Source organism: Chamaea fasciata, unplaced genomic scaffold (genome assembly GCF_029207755.1).
Source record: "Chamaea fasciata isolate MVZ Bird 193981 ecotype frontalis unplaced genomic scaffold, bChaFas1.0.hap1 SCAF_2, whole genome shotgun sequence".
NCBI classification, from domain to species: Eukaryota; Metazoa; Chordata; class Aves; order Passeriformes; family Sylviidae; genus Chamaea; species Chamaea fasciata.
Window position 1 is genome coordinate 34,413,376 of NW_027094087.1, and position 26,508 is coordinate 34,439,883.

The window sequence follows — 26,508 nt, forward strand, 5'->3', positions numbered from 1 at the left end:
GTAAGGATCTATGTTATTCTCTTCTTATTGAACATGAAATTTCAGCCCAGGTTGCACAGAATTCCTAACAATTCCTGCTACCAAATGTGATCATTAAACTATTCTGAATTTTTTTTTGACTGATCTAACGTGCTTCAAATTCATGTCCAGACTTGCACGTTACAGTGAATTAAGTCCTTCCAGAAGGTGAGTGACACTCACACACACTCATTACTCACACAGTTACATGCTCACACTCACTCACTCACTCACTCACTCACACAGGTGATATCAAAACATTGGAAGTACAGTTGTTCTGGTCTCTCTTATTTCCAAAATAAACCTTTGACAGATTTTTCTGATGGCCTTTAAAGAAGGAATGGCCTACGTATAAATCTTTTTTTTTTTTCTTTTAACTAATAGCAAAAAAGGGAAAGAGTATGAAAAATTGTTGCAAAGTATGGATTAATTTTTGTGTGGACCTGCTATTTGTAAGGATTTTATGTTCATGTCTGTGAGAAATGAGACAGCAGCACTTTTCTGTCTGCCTGGCTTTCACATACACACAGCAGATGCTATTCTCAGAATTATTTTTCCACATCCCTGTAGCACCGTACCAAGCACATGGACTCTCATCATGAGCAATGGCACAGATATTTCTAGTGGAAAACAAGTTAAGCCCTGGCTTCAAGTTTTAAATGAACGAGAGACTTTTGTGCATGAAAACAAGTTCTCCAAGTACTTCTTGCCATCCAAGAGTGCATTCAAGTAATCTGTGAAGACCTACCTGGCAAGAACAATGTCCTTGCTCATCCCTGCTTCAGAGATGCTGTATGGATGTGCACATTTTTTCTAACTTTGAAAGCTCTATGCTGAAGAATAGGGAATGAGAAATAAACCACAATTCTCTTGGGACAGATTAAAAAAAATACACCTTCTGCCAAAAGTTGTAGTTTAATTTTGGTCTCACTTAAAAAATAATCTTTGCAGAACATTAAAATTCTACATTTTGTGTCGTCCCTTAGGCAGCAATAAAGTATCAATTAATGTCAAGCTAAATAAAAAGAAACAAACCCATTTGTTTTTAATATCTAGAAATTAATAGCTAGAAATTAAAGTCTTCAACCCCTTAAGCTCCTGCCTTCAACCACAAGGACAGAGCTACTCTTCTTGCTGTCCAGGTCAGCAGTGGAGGCAAAACTCCAAGGACAAAATTTACTGAAGTACAATCTCCTTCAGGAATATGAGTGTCACACAGTCACTGATGAATTTAGGTAGAAAGGGACCTCCAGTGATGATCTAGTCCTAGCCCTGCTCAGAGCAAGTCAGCTTGCTCAGGATCATGCCTTCTTAGTGGTTTGCAAAAAAACAGGTGGATTTGAGAGAGTAAAGAGAATAGTGTGACTGGAACACAGCACTGACCTAATAATTTAGAATCTAGAACCTTTTCAGAATAAAAGAGATAAAATCAGTAGAAAAATGAACCTGTTTTATATGCCCATAGTAAACCAAGCTTTGTAGTGTGGGTTTTTTGTTTGTTTGTTTGATTGTTTGTTTTAAACAAAATGACCAGGAACAGGGACAAGTAAAATATTTCTTGATCCCCAGACCCGGCATGCTGTGCAAGGTGACCTGAACCAGGTCACTGTCTGCCAGGCATGCCAGACTGTCTCATGCTCCTGAAGTTCTTCACTGACAGTCACTGACGGACATCTGCATCCTTGTTCATCTGCCTGAAAGAATCAAAGCCAAATGCCTCTTGATCTTTAATTGCTCCTCTCCCATTCCCTGCTTCTCTCATGTGGCAGAGATCAACAGAACAGTGTTTCTCACTATTTGAATTAATCTAATTAGCACAGTGAGACCCAAGGCCACACATGCTGTACAGATCTAAACAATATAATTACAGGAATATTTCATTTTAAGAATGTTTTTGTTTGCATATTCCCCTTTTGCCTCATTTTTCCTCAAGATGCATTACTGAAAAATTCATCTGATTTTGTTTACTGAGTGCCTGTAGGACCCTTGGAGGAGGTTGGCTTTTGTTATTTAAATATTTCCTCCTCTCCTGTTCTGTCTTTCTAAAAGAAAATAATTCAGTTCTTTCCTCCTTCCACATTTTGAACTTATTTTTCTTTATTCTAACTTCTTAAGTTTGAGCTATTAAAATAAAACCCCCTGTAATATGGTAACAGGAGGAAGAACAAAAAACAGTAGGTAGGCTTTTATTTTACTTAGTGACAAAAAGTAAAACTTCTTTAAAAAGGCTAAACTAAAAACAAGAGAGTTTTAATATTTCATTTTTATTAGAAACTGGAAAACTTTGAACAAAAGCCTTCCATGAAAAATTTTGAAAGATACTTGTGTAAGGGAAAAGGCTTTTAACAGCAAATAAATTAAATCCTCAAGCTCTCATCTTAGAACCTTGGGGACAGACCTTTAAGTAGGACCTGTAGGGAGAGGACAAGGGATAATGGTTTTCTACTCACAGAGGGTAAATTCAGGCTACTTATAAGAAAGAATTTTTTTGCAATGAGGCGGAACTGGCCATCCTTGGAAACATTCAAGGCCAGGCTGGACAGGGCTCTGAGCAATACTGACCATGGTGTGGGGGTTGGACTAGATGAACTTGAAAGGTCCCTTCCAACCCAAAATATTCTGTATTTCTATTTGTTCCTATTCACAAGACACTGGGTTGACCCCTTGTCCAACACTATCAGCCCTACTGGAAAAGCTGTTTAATAATTTCCAGCTGATCCCCAACTTCCAATTAGACTTCAGGACAAAACAGCTCAGTTCCCTGCACTCTACCACAAATCAACAGAGACCTGCTGAAAGAATTCCAGGTCAAATTCCCTGGATGCAAGTGAGGTGAATTATGACAACCATAACACAGGCTCCAATAACAGTCTGAAACAAAAAAAAGCAAAACACCCCAAACAGAAAACCCAACCACACTGCTGAACAAATAGCCAGGACAGATGAAACAGCACAGACGCCGCAGGGCTTCCTGCAGTAGCAACTTGGAAGTAGAGGCCAGGAGAGCTGCTTAATGTACCTGGGGTACAAAAGTTGACAAAGCTACAAATGATGTGGTCAGGAAAGAATTTCAGAGCAGAGAGGAATGCTTTAGCAGAGCTGTAACTCTCCAGAGAGATGAGCACTCCCGGCCATGCCAGTCCTCACAGGTCTCTTTAAGGGCACACAGTCATTCTGAGGACAATAAGAAGGCTGAGTCCACAGCTGCCTTGACTCCCCTCAGGTTACTCTCATGTGTCATCTCCAGCATCGTACTGGCAGAAAACTCCCTACAATTTTGAAGAAAGTCAAAGGGCTTTCCACCTCCATATTTCTCCAATCAGCAAATTTTTTTCTTGGTTCTAGGTCTCAGACTCACTTTCTTTCACATTCTTTGCAGAACTGAAGCCCAGTTTGAGATCCTCAGCACAGCTCAGAGAAACCTCTCAGTGAATGAGGGAAGTACCCAGTAAGATAAAGCAGATGGGATTGAGAGCATAGATAAGTTTTAGGATCTACTCCTACAGCTCCACAGGGCATCCCTAGGGAGTTTCCACTGAGGCTGCAATGATGAACCTGCTGGTTTTGCATTCATTCTCTTTACAAGCTAATAATGAAGCCTCAGAGCAGCGGATGACTTCAAAATGTGTGGAAATTTTGTGACAACATAAGTATGTATTTTAAATTAAAGCCAGGTTCAGAGCAAATACGTACATAAAATGGGCAAGGGCTGTTTCCTTAAGAAAAAGTGTATTTTACAATGGATTGTTTATAAAGAAAATCAACACAAAAAATCTTTTGTAAAGATCTTTATGGCTTATCTCTACAGTGTTACCAGCACAGTGGTGTTTACCCTTTCACAGAGCAATTTGTATTGAAATTCTATCCTATCAATTTATTAAATGTGCTTTGAGGCTGTAGAATACATGCTTATGTGCCGCACTAGAAGTTATATTTTCAGATTATGGTAGTAATTTTCATTTCAGTACTGTGTTTTAGATATTGCTTTAGAATTCTTATTTCCTTATGAAATGAGAAACATTACTTCCTATAAATGCACACTTCAAATTCATTTTCTAGCTTTACTCCAACACACTTGGGCTTGTAAAAATCAAGTCTCCGTCCTATTCTTGAATTTTTCACTCATTCACTATGAGAATTTTAGCAGCTGGGTGAGAAGCAATTACTTTTAAAAAGACGTGCTAATTTTTGGTAATAATCTGTTGTGGTGTTTATTATTATTATTTGTCATTTGTTATTTTTTAACTTTGGTGAGATTCAAAATTAATCTGCTTCAAATGGAACTCACGCTTCCTGACTCTTAGTATTAGTCCCTTCCCTGCACACACTGGCAAAAAATCCCCAGTGTTGAGATTGAGGAGGTCATAAACATCTGAGCATTAATAATGTACTATATTAACCAGAAAACTGGAAAGTAAAGAAGAGAGATCCACTTAGTTAGCCCCAGTAATTGGTCCCCAAGACTGAGAAATTGAATTTTAGACTAGTACATGTTGTCCTGCTTCAGAGCCTTCATTCCACCACCTCAAGGCCTTCAATAGTAATGCCTTCATTCCATCAGCACCTCAGGCTCTGAGATTCTCTAGATATCTTTCCTGAAAAGTTGCTGGAAATCATATTTCTCCTGGAGGGACAAAGAAATCTGTGATTATTCCCAGTCTCTTCTAAGAAAAGGGCAAGAGGACAACAAACAATTCTACCAAACTGCAAGTTCAAATTAAATGAAATATTTCTTTATACAACTCTCAGTCATCTTAATCAACTCATTACCTTGGATGTTACTTCTTTGAATATGGAGTTTAAAAGCATTTAACAAGCAGGAAGGAAAAAATATTTTGAAGGCTATTAAATGGAATTATTTAAGTTTGTAGGTTCCTGAGACAGATACTGCTGGTGGCAAGAACCACCATTGTTGCTTGCTTGCCTTACCCTATCTTTCCCCTGGCATCTGCTGCTGGCCACTCTAAGAACAGGACACTGGCATAAACAGTTTGGTCTAATTAAAGCCAATAGACGTATCCAAGGATTGAAATTATTAATCTACCTGAAACCCAGGAAAGATAGGATATTAACATCCACTTGCTTGGCAGAATACAAGAAGCCCCCACATTAGTTCAAGTTGCTCATGGTTTTTATCATACTATTTCTTGCTGTGGGGCTCTCCACACATCTTTAGCACTGATGCTCCAAGCCCAATTCCTTGCAGAACCAAGGCTCGTGCCAGTGGATCTTACCACACAGTTTGTGCAGAAACCAAAATTCTGCAACTAACAAGTAGTGGTTTGTACCAAGATCCCTTAAAAAGACAAAAGTATATTCTAATAGTTTATAAAGTACTGAAAACAGCATTAGGAACGATTTGAGTGGCTGGACATTGTGGAACTGATTCTTAACACCAACACAAGATTGCACTTTCCAGACAGAAAACTTCACACTGGGGTGGTTATGATGCATGGCTGAACTGGATTTCCTAAAGACAGAGAACTGGGAGTGAAGTAGTGGAATCTCTGAGATTTCTTCACTTTTATATTTTTCATTTCCAAACTGTGGAACAGGGGAAAACAAATCAGAGGGTGGGTGGAGGGAGAACAGAATATAGTCAGCTTGACCAGGCAACTCTGCTGACAGAGCAAAGTATCATCCAGCATGTTATTGGCCAAAAAGCCCCACACTGACATACACTGACTGTATGGCTTGTGCAATAGAGGTACACGTAGTTACAGCCACAACAGCCAGGCATCAGTGCTAAAATAAACTCAAACAAGGTATAGGTAGTGCTACAGAAATAGCAACCCTGACAGAGTGAAACAGACATGAACGGCTTTAGATGAATAGGCTGTAAAGAAAAAAATGAAAGTGTTTTGTAATTTGAAACTCTTTGGAGGTAACACCACTGTTAACAAAAGGGTCAAGAATGAAATTTTACTCTATAAAGAGCAAGATTAAAAAGAAACTATATCATCCAGTTGGTATTTTTTTCCTGTATGCACACACACTCCTAAACATACCAAGGTGTTTCTCAAACTCCTGCTTGTGGGGCAGCTCTCTGGCTGGGAAAGGTCTTCACAGAGAAGAATCTGACTATGATCTGTCACTGGAAAGATCCTTTGGAACAAATATCCTTTGGAACAACAGCATAAACCCCATCACATGCTCTCTACTACTAACATGTTTACATGTACCCAGCTGGCAGTACTTAGAGGATTTATGCAGACAAAAAAGCAGTCAGTACAAAAACCGTGTCTCACAAGTTTGTGAAGTCAGAAATTAAGACGTACTGCTTCTGGAAAAACACTAAATATACTTAAAATCTGAATGCTTTTCTGAAGTGCTGAAGCATGGCACAGAGAAAACGTGTGCTGTTCAGCTAGATCCCATCTCTGTGCCAGATCTGTCTGAAATATCACACTAACACCTGACAGTGCTTCAGAACTGAGTCTTGCTCAGCATAACAACAGCAACGGCTCTTCTTCATATTTAATGAAAACAAGACCTGTCTGCAAAAAAACATCCCCCAAAAAGTTTTGCCCTTTTATACAAAAACACAAACTTTATTTGTAGAAAGGACACTTGACAACACACTACAAACAAGCAGAACCCCTTCAGGGCTCATAGATGCAGCGGATCCTTTCAAATATCAAACATCCACATAGAAGGGTTTGTACCACAACAGTGACAAGGGTCCTTTGAGGGTCTGTGAACTGCTATGGTGGTAAAGCTTTTTGTTCAAGGCATGGACACTGGCTTTTGGGTAGAATGTGTGTCACAAGGCCCTGACGATAATTGCTGCAGCGATTTAAGGTCCTATTGTCTCTGATGGTCCAATTTGACTGTCTAGCCTTGCTTAAGTTGATTGCAGCTGTAGTAAGGTCTCTGTCATGAAGCAACAAGTCTAAACCACTGATGAAGGGTCAGTCGTGGAGCACAATAGACGTAAATTTTGAAGCTCCCTTTGACCTTGGCTCTTAAACTCCAGAACACCCATTTCCCAACTACTGAACACCATTCACTCCTTGACAGGCATCATTTTTGGAGGGATGATGAACTAGTATTTGAAACACAAGTCATCACTTACTCTGGGGTTGATGAAACACTACTTCTCAGAGGTCCATCAGACTACTTACCTTGTATTTGGAACCACTTCCACACAGGTATCTCTGTGAGAAGCCTTTTATATGTACCTCCTAATCCCACCAATCTTACAGGTGTTGCAGCTAGGAGAGCATTTTCTTCAATGGCCAAAAAACCTCAAGAGTACTAGCAATCACTAGAGATTGTGAGGCTTTAAGCCACCCTGTTCCAGAAAACAGATATTATAAAAGGGGTTTAGTTCTTCATTCCTCTCTAAAACAGCAAACCAATTTAGGTGAGAAGCAACAAGCAAGATACCATAAACTCTTAGTGCAAATCAATTAAGAACCCAAGTTTTAAAAGACATTATTAGAGAACAGAATGTTTTAAATAATAAAGTTTGAAAACCAAAAAGATCAATTCTCCTATGTAAAATTATCTGTAATTGCTTTCTCAGTTTTCACATTAATTATCATAATGAAAAAATAATCCAGGAGAGAAGTACCAACCTGGGGGAATGAAAAGCTTTCCAATTAGAAATGCCAGGCAAATGCATTACCATTCTGCACTAACCATAAGCATTGCCATTCTCAGTCTCAGAATTATGAGCCCCTGGAATATGTCTATCATTGCCATTTAGCTTGGAGATGCAATACAGTCATGGATAAAAAAAGTAACTGACAAGCTTTCAGGGTCACAAATTATTCTTCAAGTACTGGAAATTTTTGCTTACTCTAGACCACTTAACCAAGCTATAATTTGTGGGTTCAATGCCTCATGATTCACCAACACTGAGGAAGCCCACAAGAAATACAATTTTCAAAGAATTTCTTAAAAATGTGGGTGGAAAATCCCTGTTTGCTGCACAAGAGGTCTTTGACTCTGCTGTGGATGAGCATAAATATCCACAAGCACCTGTCATACAGACCACACTGGATTCACACTGAAAAGGTGCAGGCAGAGAGGTCTCGGCAAGCAGAGCTGCACTGACACTCTGAGTTGTTAGTGTCCTTTTCCATAGTCTAAGATTTTAGCCACAACTTTGTAAGTCCTAATAAAGCAAGATGACGCCACACACACACACATCAAATTCGTAATTTTCATACCTTATTCCAAAGCAAATGAACAGAACTAATATCACAACTGAGTTACATCATCAAGAACAGTAAGGCAACATGAAGTGCTTTGCATGTTTTGTATTTTAAGACTAGAATTAGATTTTGCTTCAAAAATAAATTCTTCTTCTCTCCTAAAGTTCTTCACATGGGGACTCATGTCTCTAAGTAGAAAGAATAGAACAAAAGAAATGAAAACCTGGGGTCATCACTGATCTGGAAAGAAAAAGAAATCCAACAAACTAAATCAAATAAACACAACACCCTCAAAATAAAACATCATCAATGAAAAGGCTCCCTGGCTAAAAAAAAAGAAAAACTGTAAATCTTAGTTTGTATTTTGAGATTTAAAGAAAACTGGTAACCAAAACTAAATTGTACTATTGTTAATATATCAAAAGTAGAATTGCACTTGCATAAAAATTATATTAAAATCAAGTGTAGGAGAATAATTAAATACATGTATATTGAAAGCTGTCATTACCAATACCGCATTTGACCTGCAAACCCATGATGTTCACCAGTAACAGTAGAGGCAAAACCTCTGCAGCAGTCAGTCCTATTTATAGGAGCAGTGATTCCTGGACTGACCATTTGGGAGTAAGGATGGGTTACAGAGCAGACCCAGTTATAGAGACTCACTCTTAAAGATTAAGGCTTTAGCAGTATGTAGACCCTGCAGCTGGCTTCAGTTGGTTATGCTGTTTATGCTTAATCTGTTAGTTCAGATACTGCCTACATCTGATGTATGTCATTTGGGGTTTCTAGAGTTTTTACATCAGCAGGAATCCAGTACAACACAAAACTGAAAGCAAACCCATGCACAGAAAGTGCTGACTGACATATTCTCCTGAGACAGGGATGAACTTGAGCTATAAAGCCTGCATTAAGAAACTGTAATCAGATTATAAATGTGAACATTTAATTATGTCATTGAAACTAGTCCACATGGCAAAGTAGCCCAAAGTGGTTTTAAATGAGCATCAGGATGTCCTGATCAATTAGTAGTCAATTAGTCCAAAGAAGTCTGCTAGTGATCATAACACTGTTGAGAGCTGGCAGATTACTAGATGTTGGGAAGGATAATGCATCACATCACATTTGATTTTGATTGTAGAAGTGAAGCTACAACCTTTCTGGATACCACACGCAGAGAAACCGCCAATCACTTTGAAAAAGCTTAAGCCACCATTTCCCCAAGAGCTTATCTGCAATACCTGCCCTTTAAAATAGTACACCTCTTTCAGCATGATGATATCACCAAAACCTGATGTCTGATGAAGTACAGTGAAGACAAAGAGGTATTTCTAAGGGAAATTTTAATTTCGGTTTTAAATCAGATACTTTCCTGAAATCTTTCTAGATGTATCAGACAGCTAAGTAAACTGTGGGCAATTATACTTGCATAAACTGTGGGTAAACATGCTTACATCCAGTGAATGAATTTGTTTGCAGCAAAAAGCATCCGGATTGAAAAAATGGCTTCTCTATTCTTCCCTTGGTAGCTGAACACGTTTCCAGAAGAAGATAAAATCTTGCAAACCTTAAACTTGACTGTAAATTCTCACCACATGTTTAAGTCCTCAAAGGCAAGAGAGAGGCATATGTATCCATTTTATCTTTGCCTTCCTGAGACATATTGATAAAGTTAAAAAAATTTATCATCTCCTTGACTTCGGGGTGGCACAAGATACCTATCTCTGTGTTAACGTGTTGCAGACTCAGAGAGCTACTGACACAGAATGAGGAGGCAAAGTGCACTGTGCTGCAGCTATTCGGTACTTTATACCTATAAACTGCATTATGCAGACTTCACTCACTTCCCTCCCCACTGTATAGGAGCAGGACTTTGTTTTAGTCATTTTGAGAGGATTATTTTTGCTTAAAGATACAGAAAAGCAAATTAACTGGAAACAAATATATGTTATACAATATTTCAGAAACAGGAACACCACCTACTACATCTACTGTGTTTTTCAAAATGCCAGGCTCAAGGCCTGTTTCACTGCTTGCCGATCCTGTTCACCCTCAAAAACCCTCCACAGGACATTACCAGGATGATCAGGCCACTACAACTAAGAAAAGGTCTCAAGTACAGTCTGTGCTTTACAGTACACTCAAGCATCTGCCTATCTCCTGTGGGGCAGCAGATCACAGGGAGGCTCAGATATGCCCTCTCTCATGCATTTTTCAGCGACCTGATCCCAACAGATAGGACCACATACACTTCTTCCTGAAGAGGTTTGCACAAGACTCTCAGTTTCATGAACAAGATGAAGCTTAGCTGTTTACCAAGACAAATGGACAAACAGAACCAGGTGCTGGGCTCCTCCAAACTAGCCCAAATACAGTACAGACACAGGCAAAACACCAAATCACTTTTGTTATCGGTCTTGCACTTATTATAGGGCAGAGATTTGGTTTGTCATCTCCTGATCTCATACTCCTGATAATAAAATCCCTTCAGTTACAGTAAAATTGTTTTCTGACATGTCATATTCAACATAAGGTTGTATTAATAGCATGAAACATTTCACATTTTTCTCCAAAGTGTTACAGATTCTCCACAGAATGCAGCTTCAGATTTGAAGATATGCCTGCAATTCCAAAGCATTTCTATTCATGGTCTACATCCAATATTAATAAAAGAAGAGCTCTAAAAGAGATAGCATTTGCAAATGCATCTAGAAGATATTATTCAAAGCTCTTACTGCTTCAGAGGAGTGTTTTTAGTTGTAAAATACAAAATATGGATTAACACAAAGTAGATAAACACATCATTTGTAGAACACAGAACACACAAACTGAAGCTGATGTTCACCTAACAAAATGGTTACATGACAAAACACATTCAGTCTCTTAAGTTCCCCGTTCGACATAAGGTAAGGATTTGGCTCTGAACATCCTTAAAAAGTCACCAAATGCTGAGAGGTCAGTGTGGTTTTAGTGTGATGTAGATCCCGATGCATTGCAGATCGCAGTAGCAATGCCTCTGCCTGCGTGACAATCAAAAGAGAATTTCAGAGTACAGCAGGAGTGAATCAGAACTTTGAATAAGGAGGCCAGATTCTGCCAAAATCCATAGTCTAAGCACAAGCATCTGATCATGGGGGGGAAAAGGGCAGTTTCAGAAAAAAATTAATGTAAAATTCTACTTTGATAAGCATCCACATTATATTTAAGTTGTTCAAATCTTATACTGTTGGGAGTATTTTCTATCTGTGGCAATCTTACTGCTGACTAGAATGCTATGATAAATGCAAAGGGATGACCCTGCAGCTGCACATTTTAAAGTCACTCCCTATTACATGCAAATATACAGAATTTCTATTACATTATGCTGGCCTCAGTCAAACTTTCTGCATAAAAGCTGCCCTGGTGCTTCTACAAGCCTTCTTCTCTCCAGACAAAATAAAGCAGTTCTGCAAAGCTTGAGGTTACCTGAATAACTCAGAGATATTAAAAAAAAAAAAAAAAAAGAAAAAAAGAAAAGAAAGAAAAGAAAAAAATTTGTTTTTCCTAAAAGCCAACAACATCTAAGCTATGTTTATGTTGGAACAACATTGCTAAGACTCAGCAAGAGACAAACATTCTGGGTTTATTTTTATCCGTACTGAAAATCTATGCCTTGGAACATTGTTTGCACAGACCTAGGCATCTACATTCATATTATTCACCAATCTTTCCACCACTGAATTTTCTCAACAGATCTCAGAATCTGTGCATAATCCTGAACCTTCTACCTGGTATAAGTCCTTCCACGTGGATCAAGGAGATAAGATTCCACTTCCTGACTGTAACCAGCTGTATCTAAGGACCTGTAGGATCAAACCCCAAACATCTACACAATGTTGCTGATTTGTTCTCTTTTCAAGAAATACATTGACTTTTGGCTTGCAAAGTGGCTGGGATGTAGAAGAGGGTCCAAGTTTACCATGACTATGGGGTTTATTCCTTTTATCATAATTTACAGGCAGTCCACACTGATCTTCATTACTGATACTCTTTGCTTTGCTTTCCCTAACTTTCTAAACCTAGGAACAAGAGAGTTGGGACATGGGATTGCTGAATCAAAAGAAAAAATGTCTCAGAGGATGTTCTTTCACACCAAGACAAAGTGAACCAAAATTTAATGTCTAACAGTTTGGGGAGAATGGTTTAGAAACGTTTGCTCTCCATGGCTTGGGGGCAGACCTTGGTTCCAAACACCCTTAATGTGTCTATTTTATCAATCATACTTTAATATTACTGCTCATGTGAGCAGTAATGTGAGCGGTATGTGACTGCATAGCACATGGGGAAGGCAGGTGAAACTCCTACACTAGCATTAGAGAATCCAGGATCTAAACTCACTATAAGGATCTGTGATACTGCTTCAGGATTTCTTCTTCCATGCATTCACTACACTTCTGCTTTTCCTTTTTCAAATCAAAGAAAGAAAGCGATTCAGTGAAAAAATGCCATGTAATGTCAGCTGAAGGCAGATGTATACATTCAAAAGTGACTGTGTTTTACTTCTCATTTATTTAATACAGCAAATGCCAACTGGAGACACCATAAGCTGTCTGTAGCTCATCCTGCCAAGTTCATTTCAGTTTTGCAGCTGATTTTCTTCTGCCTAGTACTCAAAAATACAGACAGATTATTGTCTTGTAGTTCTGCCTCTCCTCCCTCTGAATGCAGAGCAAAGTGCATCACCATTTCTTTACAACCCAGCTGTGCTCCTATAAATCCACTCCTCAGATAGGCGTTAGCCAGAAGACACCCAGAGTCTTACAGCAGTGGGATACTAAATCAAAAACCTATGCCCTAGTTCAGCAAAGCACTTTCTTAAACAATATGAAGCCAGTAAGATTATAACTGCGCTGCAAAGGCCTGTAAATACTCATTTGCTTCCCATAAAATTCAATCTGCTTTGGATCTAGTCCTAGACATTTGCTGGAAGGTGTCACTAAATAAAATGAGAGGAAAGTCAGGCCAACAATCTCTTGATTTCTTAGAAATCACTGGTTGCTACATCTGTCTCATCAGATACTTAAGCAGCAGTCACAGGGGGACCACACATGACACTCACTAGCCCACTCTCTGCCCCACTAGCTTTAAGTGTAAGTATTCAGTCTATTTTAGTTCTCTTTTTGAATTACTATTTTAATTATGCAGACAAGGTAATAACCTCAAGTTTACAGGTATTGGCATCTGTAACTTACGCACACTGTGATTTGAAGTTTTGAACTGTAATAAAATAAAGCCAGAAATTTTAAGTGACTAAATAAACAATAAAAACAAACAAACAAACAAACAAACAAACAAACCCACCCAAAAATGAAGTGAGCTCTGGTAAACAAAATAAAAACAACCTCCTGTTGTAAAACAACAACAGCTGTGTATTCGCACCCACTTCCTTTGTGCATAGCTTTTGGGAAATATTTCACAAAATGTTTTTCATTTAATACAACAATGCATATTTGATGGCATGTATGGGATACAGCACTGATACATCATGTGTTTTTCTAACAGGCTGTGGTGGAGATTGTTTTTGGTACAGATAATAGATGCTACAATAAGACAACTGAGCAAACACGTTTGCTGGCTGAATGGTGAGTGAATTTATTCTGAGAGACTCATGTTCACCTACAAATGTCCCATATCACCTTGGGCAAGCTAAATTCAGCTCCCCACTGAAGTACTCCAAAACTAAATGTAAATTACGACAACATGATGCCCATAACTGCACAATCCTTTCTTGAATGCACACCAGTGATTCAGAAACTGTTCTCCATAACTGGCAAGAAATGGGACAGAGTTCAGAAGTGTTTGATGTAACGCAGCAGTGTGTTAGGGCTCCAGTAGCCTGAATGAATCTCATTAATGAAAAGCAGAAAGTGAATGATACATGCCATGAAAGTCCCAAGAACTAGGAATAAGAAATAAGCCACAAATATTTTTCTCAGTCACATTGTTTTCTTTTTCTTTTTTCTTTTTTTTTTTCTTTTTTTAAGTCTTGATGTTCAAACTCAATAGTTTTTTATATTTTGCCAAAATATGGAAGCCACAGCTAGGGATTATGTATCTAACCGCAGCCTCACTGGACTGAAAAAGTAATCTGTGACTCCATTTTATGCTCAAGTTGAAGAAAATTCTACATAAATTATGCATTCTAGCTAATTAAGATGCAATAAGTAAGTACCTTTACAACTTCCAGTATACTTTCTCTTCACCTCTCATTTGTCATCTCATTTGAATTAACAAACATGAATAGAGATGCTCTTCCTAAAGAATGACCTCTGAGATCTATCCTCTCCTGTACAGGTATCTCAAGGCATTCCCTCTGTCTCTACCTAAATTTTCTATTGGGGGAAAATATAAGGATTTTGGCTGTTGCCCCATGATTTCTAAAAGTCCAGTAGCCAGCTCAGAGCTTCAGTCTCACATGATGAAATAGTCTGCAAGGGGACAGTAAATCCAGTGCATCCCAAATATGATCAGCCTCTGCATATGCACAGACTATATACAAAGGAGATGCTGGATCCCTGGAAGTCCCAGACATAAGGCCCATCTCATCCAGAATGGAGATGAGGAATATCTACAATGCACAAATTTTGTTCAGAGGTTCTAGTCACCATGCCCACCACAGATCTGGAAACTCTCACATACTTGCAGCTCCTCAGCCCAAGCCCTCAGTCTCACCTCTTCTAGCAGCATTCTTCTGCCTGGATAGGAAAATGCAGTGTTTCCCCAAAGTAAAGGCTAAAGCATCTTTTCAAGAGACATAAACCACTTTCCACAGTATAAAATTACTACAAATCTGAAAGGAAAGAGGCTCACAGGACTTCAAGCCAATTTGGTTTGGGTCCTAAATCAGGGCTCACTGCAATCAGCTCAGAGTTTGAGAAAAATTTTCCAACACTAGGGAAATTAAAACCAGTGATGAACTGACCAGGTGACTCTTTTATCAACAAATTTATGCCTCCTACAAGCACACTTGATACATTACTGCAGTTCAGTTTGGTGCCAGTCAGACATTGAGAAAGAATTGAGAACAGTTCCAGCTGCTCACTGTGTCCTAGCAGATCTGCAGCCACATTCACCACTGCTCTTTCCTGCTCCAACACTGTGCCACATTTAAGGTCCTGTGAGATGTTACAGTTATTCTCTGATAAAAAAAAAAAAAAAACAAAACAAAAACAAAAACAAAAACAAAAAAACAACCAAACCCCAAAAAGTTAAAAGCATCTACTTTACTGAATTAGCTATTTCTCAGGAAATACCAATTGAAAACTTCTTGCTCTGTGTTACAAATTGCAGCACAAATATTATGATTCTGTAAGTCAAACACGATTAATATCCCTTTTTCACTGCAGGAAGTCCTAATAAATGCTACAAGGGTTTCCAGCTTTGCAGGAAGTGAAACTGCTGGACTCTCATACTCTTATATTTGGCTTCAGTGGGAAACTCATCTTGCAACTCTATCAAATACCAGTTACATTCCTACAAGGAAAACAGTCCAGCTGCCAGTCAATAGGACATTCGACCTTGCAGAGAAACCTGAAAGGCACTTGTACAAAACAACAAGATCTGGTTACAGTTGCACTGTCACTGCCAATTCCATTAAAGCTTATCTTAAAAATGTAATGAGCTTTTTAAAAGTGGCCAACACTAAACCCATTTTACAGCAGCAGCCAGAGTCTTGCTGCTGCTTTCCAGTGCCTTCCCATCACTTCCCTACTATTTATATGAGAAATTACTTTGTTATCTTATAACTTTGAATACAGCTAGCATGCTAAATACAAAACAATTACTTGCCTCTAGGGAGAGTGGCCCAGTTTCAGCAAGCATGAGTCATGCATTCATTCTGCTTTCATAAACCCACCCCTTTACCCCCGACCACTGGACATTTGGAAGGTCACAGGTCAAAGGCACTTTTGTAAATTTTATTAACTTACAAGAACTCTGCAGGGCAGCTTCAAGCTCTCCAAGGCATCTCACTTAGTGCCCTCATTTTTCCTCCAGCAGCTCTTGTGAAGAAGTCCAGCTCTTCTTGCCTGCATGCCAGAGGACAGCTTCTGGCTTTGGAAAGGCATCACTGAGCAGGTTACTCCAATGCTCTTATGGAAGATGAATGAGTTTAGATAGACAACACTAAAATAAAGAATACTAACACGCACTTTTGATTTTTAGGACACACAACTGTGGGAGTTGCTGGAGCCTTCCTGGGATTCTCTATCATTAGAAATTGATATTATTGGTAAATTCCATTTTTGCTTTGAGACTTTGGCTTAAACAATCACTAGGCACAATTTTTTACATATGCTTTCATTTTAATTACCATTTATTAACAGAGCAAGATGATGAAATTTGACACTCTACTACCTTTAACCTTAACAGTTTGCAATGAAAATGACCTTGTATCTTGAATGGTGGAGCTGCTTATTCCTAAATTCAAAAAAGGCTCAGTGTAAAGTTGACTGAAGTTAACAGATACCCTCCCAATGACTTAAGCCTATGCTGCCCCTTAGAAACCAAAGAGCAATGCTCAGGCAGGGCTCTGCTGTTGCAAGCACTTTTTCCCCCTAGACACAAGCCAGGAAAAGCTGCTGGCATCAGCATTCATGGAGTGAAAGGCATGTTCCACATCTCCTTCGAATAAATACTGCTGCACATCGCAACCTGGGCAAGTTACCAAACCTAAGAGGAATCTGCTGCATGTGTGCAATGAGCACCAAGTCACAGTGGTATGTGCACTGAAAATCCTCACAACCTGAGACAAAAAAATTTCATTTTACCTTTACCTTTGAACAACTATATCCGTGTTTGAATGTAATTTACAAGCTTGTGAGCCACCAATGGCAGGCAATTCACTAGTGAGTATAAAGTAGCAGAAACTACAGAACAAGCCTCTCTGCATTAAGACCAGCAGTGAATTCCACTTGGAAATTTTCTGTAGAGTTGCCTACCTGGAGCACATGGTCACATCTATCATTGCTTTTCATGGCTTTCACACATCAAGCCACTGTATCTGCCAGGCATCAGGGGGAAAGGGAAGTTTTCAATTCTTCTTCCCAATATCCTCATCACTTCAAGTACTTTGGGATCCTCTCCCACAAACAGTGTGTCTCTCGCCCAGAAAACACCTGAACTGCTAAGTTGTTCTAGTACAAGTGTCTTTCACGCTTGTGCAACACTTTCCCCTAAAGGAGTAGTGTTTGCTGGAATTCAGATTTCATGCACACTCCACTACTGCAAATGATTTTCGCTTGCAGCAGGTTTTTTTTTTTTTCTAGATTTTTAAAGAGGTTCTGTCACATAAAAATAAAATCCAAAACAATGGGAGATACAATTTTTCGATTTTTTTTTCTTCCCCAGTAGTCAGATTTCGCACTTCAGTGAACAATTTTGTTACTTTTCTTATTTAATGGCTAGATCTAGAACCCTTCATACAGTATTGGGGGAAAGAAGGGTCTGACCCTCCAGTAATTGTGATCAAAGAACCTGATTTACAGAGGCAGTTGTTTTATCACAGAAATTAACTACAGACACAAGTGACAACACGAAGACAACATTCCTATCCCTGTGAGATAGGAAATGGCTGAAAGGGAGAAGTTTTGGACTTTGGTGGTGGTGGGGCTGTTTGGGGGTTTTTTTCTTGGATTTTTCTTTTTTTGTTTATTGGGCCAAGTAATCTGGCTGGGGATAAGGAAAACTGAGTTGCTAGAAGAAGGGCTATGAACATGAAAATCCCTGTACTTATTTCTCCCCTCCCCCCACCCCCCTCCAATCACTAGGCACAATAAAACAGATTATTTAGATTATTTGTCGCTCCAGCCTCTGCCCTGCGTACCTGCTTAGATCATCTTGACAACAGAAACCCTTAATAATCTGGACACTTCCAAAAATAAAAGGATTTGTCAGTTTAATCCATTCTTTCATTTATAATAATCACAAATAGTGCAAATAATCATAACTGAAATCACCTGCAGGTTTTACATCAAACCATTCAATGAAGACTAAAGAGAATTTAGTAGTTTCCATAACAAATTTAACCACTAGGCAAAGTGACAAATCCATTAGCCCAGCCAAAGAGAAAATGTTCAAGACATCCTGTCCAGGAGAACATAGCACTGTTGCTTTTGAAATAACCTATTTTTCCCAATATTTAGAAACACAATGAAGTCTTAACTACATGTTTTATGAGGCTGAACACAGCTAATCCATATGGACCTATAAAATAGACTTACCACATTTTAAGATAGACATACAGAACAGAATTCTCCAAGGTGTAGAGTCCTTTTTTTATATATATACAACAGAGAAATGTACTGAAAATCTGTTTCAGTTCTATGGGTCCATACGTTGAAAAAGATCACATGTGCAACAGAGAGCTGCAAAGTAGAAAATGTTGATACAGAGAAAACTTTTGCATTTGCCTTATTTTCTTTGTCAGAACCAAAGTCTGCTCAGTTCCTGCCTTAGTTTTGTGTTTGGCAGCTGCAGAACTATAAAAAGCTTTGCCATTTAAAACATTTTTAGAAGAACGATAGTGTATTAGGTTGACAATACCGAAGTCATTTATCAAAATGTCACATTGTCTGGAGAGACAGATAGCAAGTGTCACCCCTGGGCCTCAAAGAGGAGGTTAAAAAACTAAAAACATGCTCATCATCTCCAGTAGAGCACATTATAAACGGAAAGTAGTCAAGTTTGCTGTTGTGCTAAGCCTTCTATTGAAAGAGAGGGAATTTCAGCAGCGTTTATTCTCCCCCAAGCACCAAGGCCTGTCTGACATCAGCTCTAAAGCTAAGTCTGTCCCAAAAGAATTTATTTGGATGAGTGCTACAAAAGGCTGTTCAAGGTTTGGTAGCAGGTCAGTATTTCAGTGAGAAAAGGACAGAAAAATAAGTAACAAAGGAAAAGAGACAAAGCAGAACCCAAACCAACTGACAAACCTAAAAAACCCGCAGCAAAATCAGATTATCTACAGAACTGCATGTTATTTAATAAAATAGAGGCAGAGGCAAGGCTTCTCCTCTGCAGGGCAGCATCCAGCTTTCAGCTACAGCAGCCATGTGCATTGGCAGCTTCCCTATCAAACTCGAGGCCCAAACTCTGCCAGGGGCTCAGCGCTAGAAATGCCAGAGTGCTGCCTGCATGGGGGCACATGGTGGCAGAGGCTCTCTTTAAAGTGAAGAATGAGGAAAACACCTAAAGTACAGGAGAACTGCCAAAAGGTATGTTTGCACAGTATCTCCCATCAGCCAGGCAAGTGAGGTGGGGCAGGAAGGTACATCAGCATCATTTATAGCAAATCAGAAAGAGAAAACTATCCCAAAGCCGTGGAGGGGCCTAGATAGTGTAAAAAATTGTAACTGTCCCACCTTCAGCAAGGGGTGTCAAGAGAGCACAGTTATTCATTAAAGAACAACCTTTCCTTTCTCACCACTGAATGAAGGTCAGTAATAGCATCAAGTGCTCTTCTGGAGGTGGCTGCTGCAGAAGCTAAAGAGGAATTCAATTTACATTCTCTTAATCCAAAATCAAGTCAAATGGAATTAGTTCTAGGTCCAGTTTAGTTTAGCAAATGCCAGATCTAACACACCAAAACCAAAAACTCAGGAGTCAAAATCTGCCACACAGCAGATTACAAGACTGCCAGACCCATCTCCAGCAGGTACCTTACTGCATGACCAAACCACGTGAAGGCAAAACCGAGCCTCAGACTACAGCTCTTCACTTCATCTTGGGGATCAGCACTGCCTTTCAGCACCTTCAGGTGAATCATCACTAATTCTGAGGAGCACCAATGACTCATCTCATGACAGAGCAGCATAGTCTCTAACATCAGTGACATTGTATGTTGTGCTGCTTACGTGGGGCAAGGCTTGGAGTGCATTGAGGTCAGTGGAGTACACACTGCTCACCCCAAACATAATACTCTCCATCTTCCTGCCAACATCCACAGTGTTTCCAAAGTAATCAACTAGTAGCTTACCCCATATTTCACTAGATGCAAAGAACAGGAATGTGAACAACTTGCAATATTCAGCACTAAATCCATTCTAACTGCAACAAGATCAATTTTCATATTCTTCACCAAAGAGTTTGTGTTACTTAAGTGCAAATTTTATTCAAGTGCAGAAAAGTTTAGTCCATCCTATGAAACCAGAGCTACATTCATTCTTGGCTCTGCCTTACCAAACATGCCTCATAGAAGGATTAAGGCCTCTCCAAAAGAAAGGGCATGATAAAAAGAAAACAACATAAGACACTGCCAAACTGATGAATTTCCTCAATTTAAAGGCGGTTTTAAAGGTATTTTTACATTTTCAGAAAACAGAAAGAAGCATTTTGTTCCAAAACAAATTTATTTTTATTAAAATCTTACACGGAGTGCAAACATAAACTCAGCACTCATAAAAGGTGCCCAACCAAGGCTTCCAAGACCTCTCAATCTCATTTATAAGGGCTGAAGGGAAAACAAGGACCAACATATTACAGGATTAGAACAGCACAGAGGCAGGGTCTGCATCAGCACCCTTCTCACCCTCACAGCAACAAACATCCTATGCACTTCCAAGCTTTTCCATGTGAGCACCTCTCCCAAAGCATTAGCAGTATCCCAAAGGGGAGAGTGACAGTGTTGGCAAGAGGTTCTGCAGGCAGACAAGAAGGCAGATGGGTTCTTGGTTTGGCTATGATAAGGGAGACAAACTGGCATCCAAGCTGGGGGAGCAAAGGGACTTCTGCAGCCTGCTGCTAATACCAGAAGCACCAACAGATTTAGTCAGTCTGCTGACTACACCATAATAACAAGTTCTCTGGCATCAGAACATTAGGAGGTGTCCTTGCCAAAAGACAGTCTGGACTCAGAAAAATATATGATTGACACTAACACCAAGCAAATAAAAATGAAAGTTCACATGCCAGGATGATGGCCAAAACAAATCTAACTGAGCAATCGTATTTCCAGAACACCACCAAAATATTTGGCCAAAGCTCACCTCCTCGGAGTTTGTTTCCAATTGAAGTCATGGGGGATATATACACCTTGGCTTGACTAATGAAGTACAAACATGTAAAGAGCCTCTCTGCTCTGGGCTTCATCAAAGGCTCATCCCAATGCACAGTGCTCCAGCTCACTCACATTTCAACTCTAGAGTACTTAGAACTTGATTTGACAAAACGTCATCTCTCAGCTATAGTTTCACTAGGGTCTAAAGTGAAAGGGTTGCAGGGTTTGGCTATTAAAGTGTCTTGTTTGATATCCCTAGAAACACAATAGTACCATCAGGTCAGTTCATGTACATGAGCATCCTGTCTACTGCAGCAGCCACAAACTTTAAGAAGAGTAAATAACACAGGTTAATAGGATACTCTTCCACTGCACTCCCATCTTTTCATCATTTTCAGGGCCTTTCTACATCAGGTGTTTTGTTTTTTTGTTTTTTTTTTTTTTTTTTGAGTATTTAGTAATCCCCAGTGGATTTTTCCCCCCTAAATTAACTTGTCCAGTCTAAAATCTGTCTCCCAAAACTTGCTCAAATACTTAGAGGCTCCTGAAAAAATATGAGGGGAACTTCTAAACTCTGCCCACCTCATATTCTTCCTTTGCAAAACATGAACAGATGGCAAGTTAACAAATGGTGGAAGCACACACCTAGAGCCCCGTGCATCACTCAGTTGTTGTGTGTCTGTCCAAACATAAAGCTAGCCAACTGAAAACCCCAGCTGCAATAAAACCTCCAGTTGTAAGAACACAACCTTGTGGATTAAGAGAGATTCCCTACTTTCAAAACAGAATTTTGCCTCGATTTGCTCTTGCCAACTAATATCAGACACACTGTTCTTGTGGTCATTACTGAGTTTTTTAAAATCCCATCATTTTACAAATCCACCTAATTTTAGCCCTGTTTCACCACAGCTGCCAAGTGCAGCCGTGTGCAAGATCATACAATTTGTTTCCCAGCTGCAGTGGCAAATTACTGACACTGTTCAAAGAACCCTCAGCTCAATTTCAATCCCTGCAAAGCTGAAGGACAAACATGGTTTCTGCATTTTAATCATGTATACAGCAGTACATTCAAAAAATGCTGCAGATACCTACAGCAATTCTTTAACATTTGATTCTTACAGATCCAGACTAATAATTGTTTCGTTGAGTTTTTGTTTGTTGGTAATTAATTCATTATGACATTCCAGGAAAAACAATGGAGAACATGCATGCACATCAGAAGAGTAGAGAGTAGCATCCAAACGTACTCAGAGACCACAAAGTCAGATCCAGTCCCTGCAGGTGTGTGGTCAAACTGGGAATTGTCCAGCTCAGCCTGTGTTTGTTCAAATACAGAAAAGGCATATGAATTTGACAGAGTCCCTGGAAAAACCGGGAATCATAAAAGGCACATCTGAGGTGAACAGAACTGCACAAATCTTAAGAACTGACAGCAGTGTCAGAAAGAACATGACATGGACTTGACCACACCAAACACAAGGCAGCTTTGATAAAGAAGGTAGTGGGTAAAGGAAGCCCCATCTTCCCTCCCAGCATCTGAGCATCAAATTAGTCATTCACAAGGCTGAGGCCCCACAGTAGAACATACTTATTTCTCAGCAAGATCAGTTTTCATTGGATCACCACAGAGAACTCTTACCAGTGCTCTGTGGTTATCTGATACTGTTAACATTTTTAGGTTTTCCAATTTCGCAGCATTCAAGGTCTGGAAAAGAACTTCTTCATGAAGCACTTCATAAAGACATGTGACAAGTTCTTCTTCACCCTCTTGTTATTTCTGAGACTCTTCAGACTCTTCAGTCAACTAAGAACAACTGCTATTGCCTTTTAAAGCTGCAAGTATCTCTCACAAGAATGCTGATGTTTCCCAAGTCCTGCCCTTGGATTAAACATGGACTGTCATAATTCATAACACAAGGAAGAACAGTATTTGAATATTACAGCAGTAAGAAATGCAGTACACAGCAAACAAAGACCAAAGGGAAGAAACAACTGCAAATTTATTAAATCCATAACTAGTTTTTGGATTTATTTTTCTTCTTCTTCTCAGGCAGCTTTGGACACCAGGGGAACTTCTCAGAGAACATCCTGCTTTTACTTTTACTAATATTTAGGGTAATACAGAGGACCTGCCAGCAGCGGATTTTGAGTCTGCTTCTTCTTCAAAGCACCTTCAACCTAGTAAGCAAGCAAAGACTTGGATCAATAACCTCAGACTGTAAATCTGTCTGCAATTCTGCTGAAGGGACAGTGTTCTTCATTGAATAAATATCACACACTTCACAGCTTCAGTCTGACAGCTTAAACTTCATCCAGAAGCTATTAAACAGCCAGGGTATTGAATAAAGCAGCAAAACACTTGCTGCCCAAAGTCTCATTTCTGAATATTTTTTTCAGAGCTTCTTGGAGAGATGTAAGGACTATTCCCTGCAGAGCTGCTTGCAATCTGCTAAAAATTTAGATTAAAGTGAGATCCACTGCAGAAAACCAGCAATAGCCCCATGCCTGTATTCAGTAACCACCGGGGTAAAGAGCAATTGCAATGTGAGGAGAGTACAACAGCTGAAAACCTACCTAAATTAGGGATCCCTAATTTTGATTTACACCACTGCAGCACAGCAGACCAAAGGCCCACCAGTCCACCCTGACAACACATGAACTGCCTGAAACATACCTTTTCAGCTGCACATAGGTAATTCTTCAGAGGTTACAATGAACTGCTAAGAGCCACAGAGGAACGGAAGCCTGTTTAGAAAAGTCTGGAAAGAGCTCTTGAGTGTTTAGTAATGGGTTACCTAGGTGCATACACAGGCAGTCCTTATCTCTTACCACAGATGTTAGCAAATTCTGTCCTAACTTGGATGCTCTGCAAACGATTATCTCAGTGACTGCAAGGGCTGCACTGACTGAGGAACATAACAAACAGCAAATGCCCAGGCTGGCGAGCAGATGGGAGACTTTTCATGGCCAATTAAACACGGCACACTACAGTACTTTTTCCCTCTAACAGGAACAGTTTTCTACCCTTCTCTCCACATGGACAAAAATTCCATTAACATATCAAGAAAAATACCTTATTTCACTGGGAGGAGGGAAAACACTTAAGAAAAGCCTCAGTTCTGAAAAATATAAAACAGGCCATTAAAAATCTAGTCTTGCATCAGCCAGATTCAATTGTTTGTGTGTTATTGCATTACACAGAGGAAAGGTCAAAGTATTAATTTTTCAGTTCAACTCAATACATGGAAGAAAACTAGAAACATTATTTATGTCACTCTTTGTAACTATCAGGAAGCACCCATCGAAACTTCTTAATGCTGACAAATTACTGTTATTTATGACCTAGTTGGCATTCCCTTTTCTCTTCAGCCTTACAGTCAGGCACTGTATAATGATTCAAACCAGACTGCCTACAAAATTGTTGCATATTCAGTAAAATATCCAGTGTCATTGCACGTGTTGGTCCTTTGGGATTCATCTCTATGGATGCTGAAATGGTACCAGACGACGTAGCTCAATGTACGGCATCCTACACAAAGCAAAAGTGGTCATCCAAAGGGTCTCCAGTCTGGAAGTTGACATAGGAAGCCCATGGAGTGGATAACTGTGTACCAAGCACATGACAAATAGTCACAGACCAATCAATCAACCAATTTCAATATCATGTTTAATATCCACTCATTTTAGGTAAATAATGCACTTGTAGTTATTTCTAGTAATAGTAAGACAAGAAACTAGAACTCAATATTCTTGACTCTGATATATTTGATCCCAAAAACTGGCACCCAGACTGTTTTTCCCCCTTCAAATTATGGAAAGGCATAAAAAAGCAGTGTAGAGTTTAGTTATGGGGTCTCACTTCACATGCCTTGTAGACTTTGCTGAAAACTTTCTCCAAAAGCACTTTTTAAAATTCTTATTATTATAACTGTGTTGTTAATGTTTCCACAGCATTGAGGATAAATACATCTTCAGCCTGTCGAGACTTTGCTTTGGTAGTGAAGCACACACAGCTATGGATATGCTATAAAGGAAGACTGAAAACAAGAACAGCCACACATGCTTATTTTATCATGAAGGTGTAAACGACCCGTTTCACTGCTACATGTATAAAACAATGAAAATCTATAAATAACCCAGGTTATTTATATATATATATATATATGTAAATAACCCAGATTTCAGTACTGGACTTTAAGGAGAAGCCATGCTTTCTCCATTCCAGTCTTTAGTGCTTTCAGGCAAACAGCTTCAGTTCCCAAGCAAAGGCACTTCTGCCCTAGCCAGGCTCTCCCAGCGCCACTGCGGCAGCAGGACAGCGGTCAGAGGGGAGGCAGGTGCCCGCCTCCACGTGAGGCTGCAGTCCCGAGCCAGCAGCTGGACACCCATCGCACATTCCGCGCTCTGTTCAGGTCCACCCACGGCCGCTGCCCATCCCCAGCATTTCCCCGCTTTGGGAGCGGAGCCGCTCCCGGGTGACGCTGCCACAGCCCGCACCCACCTGCGGTCCAGGCCCTTCCCCACGCCCGCCGCCCTCCCCGAGGCCCGGGCCGCGCACGCCCCTGCCACACCCCCACATCACCTTGTTGAGGTGCGGGTTCCTGGTGATGTCGTAGCCTCGCTTCTTGATGTCCGGGGCGCGGCCGGGGCCGGTGCTCCCCGCCTGGCTGCTGCGGGCCCGGCTGACGGCGAGCAGGAGCTGCCCCCGGCCGGCCCCCACAGCCCGCAGCAGGCGGCGGGCGCAGCCCCCGCCGCACACCGGCACCATCGCCGCACCGCTCCTGCCAGACGGAGCCCGGCGGGGCTGGGCGGCCCGGCCCGGCCCAGGCGTGCCCTGCCCAGGTGTGCCCGGCGCGGGGACCCGCCGAAGCGAAAGGAAACCCAGGAAGCAGATCCCGCGGCAACCCCGCGGCGGCCGGCCCTCCGTTACCTGTTAGGGCTCAACCGGCGGCGCAGGGGAGGGGGAGCCGGGCCGGGCCCGCCCCCGCCGGGGACAGCGACACGCCCGGGCCGGGAGCCGGCGGTGCGAGCCGGGTGCCGGGCAGCGGCATTGCGGTCCTCGCCCCCTCTGTATCCGCAGCCCGTCCCCGTGAGCCGCGATAATCTAGGGCGTCGGGTGCGCGCTGCAGCGCCTGGAGACTCTGGCCAAGGACACGGAGCAGGACAGCGGAGCAAAGCTGCTCGGAGGGGTTGTTAGTGCTTAAGGAGCATCTTCAAAGAACTTTTCAATCCAGGAGTGGGAACAAAACCCTGGTTAGTTAGTTAGGCGTTTCAAGCCGCATATAATCTATAAATTCC

At 40.5% G+C, this 26,508-nt stretch overlaps 1 protein-coding gene across 2 annotated transcripts in view; it reads right to left on the reverse strand.

Annotated features, from left to right (window-relative positions):
* ME3 (malic enzyme 3) overlaps positions 1-26,147 on the reverse strand; it is a 117,737-nt gene extending 91,590 nt beyond the window's left edge. Inside the window, exon 1 of one of the 2 annotated variants that reach the window (XM_066175656.1) lies at positions 25,793-26,147. In XM_066175656.1, the coding sequence (XP_066031753.1) occupies positions 25,793-25,978 (186 nt within the window). In that variant the 5' untranslated portion in view covers positions 25,979-26,147. Of the gene's footprint in view, positions 1-16,147; positions 16,235-25,792 lie in introns of those variants that run through there. The other variant, XM_066175657.1, reaches the window with a different exon arrangement.
* Between the last annotated feature and the right edge of the window lie 361 nt (positions 26,148-26,508).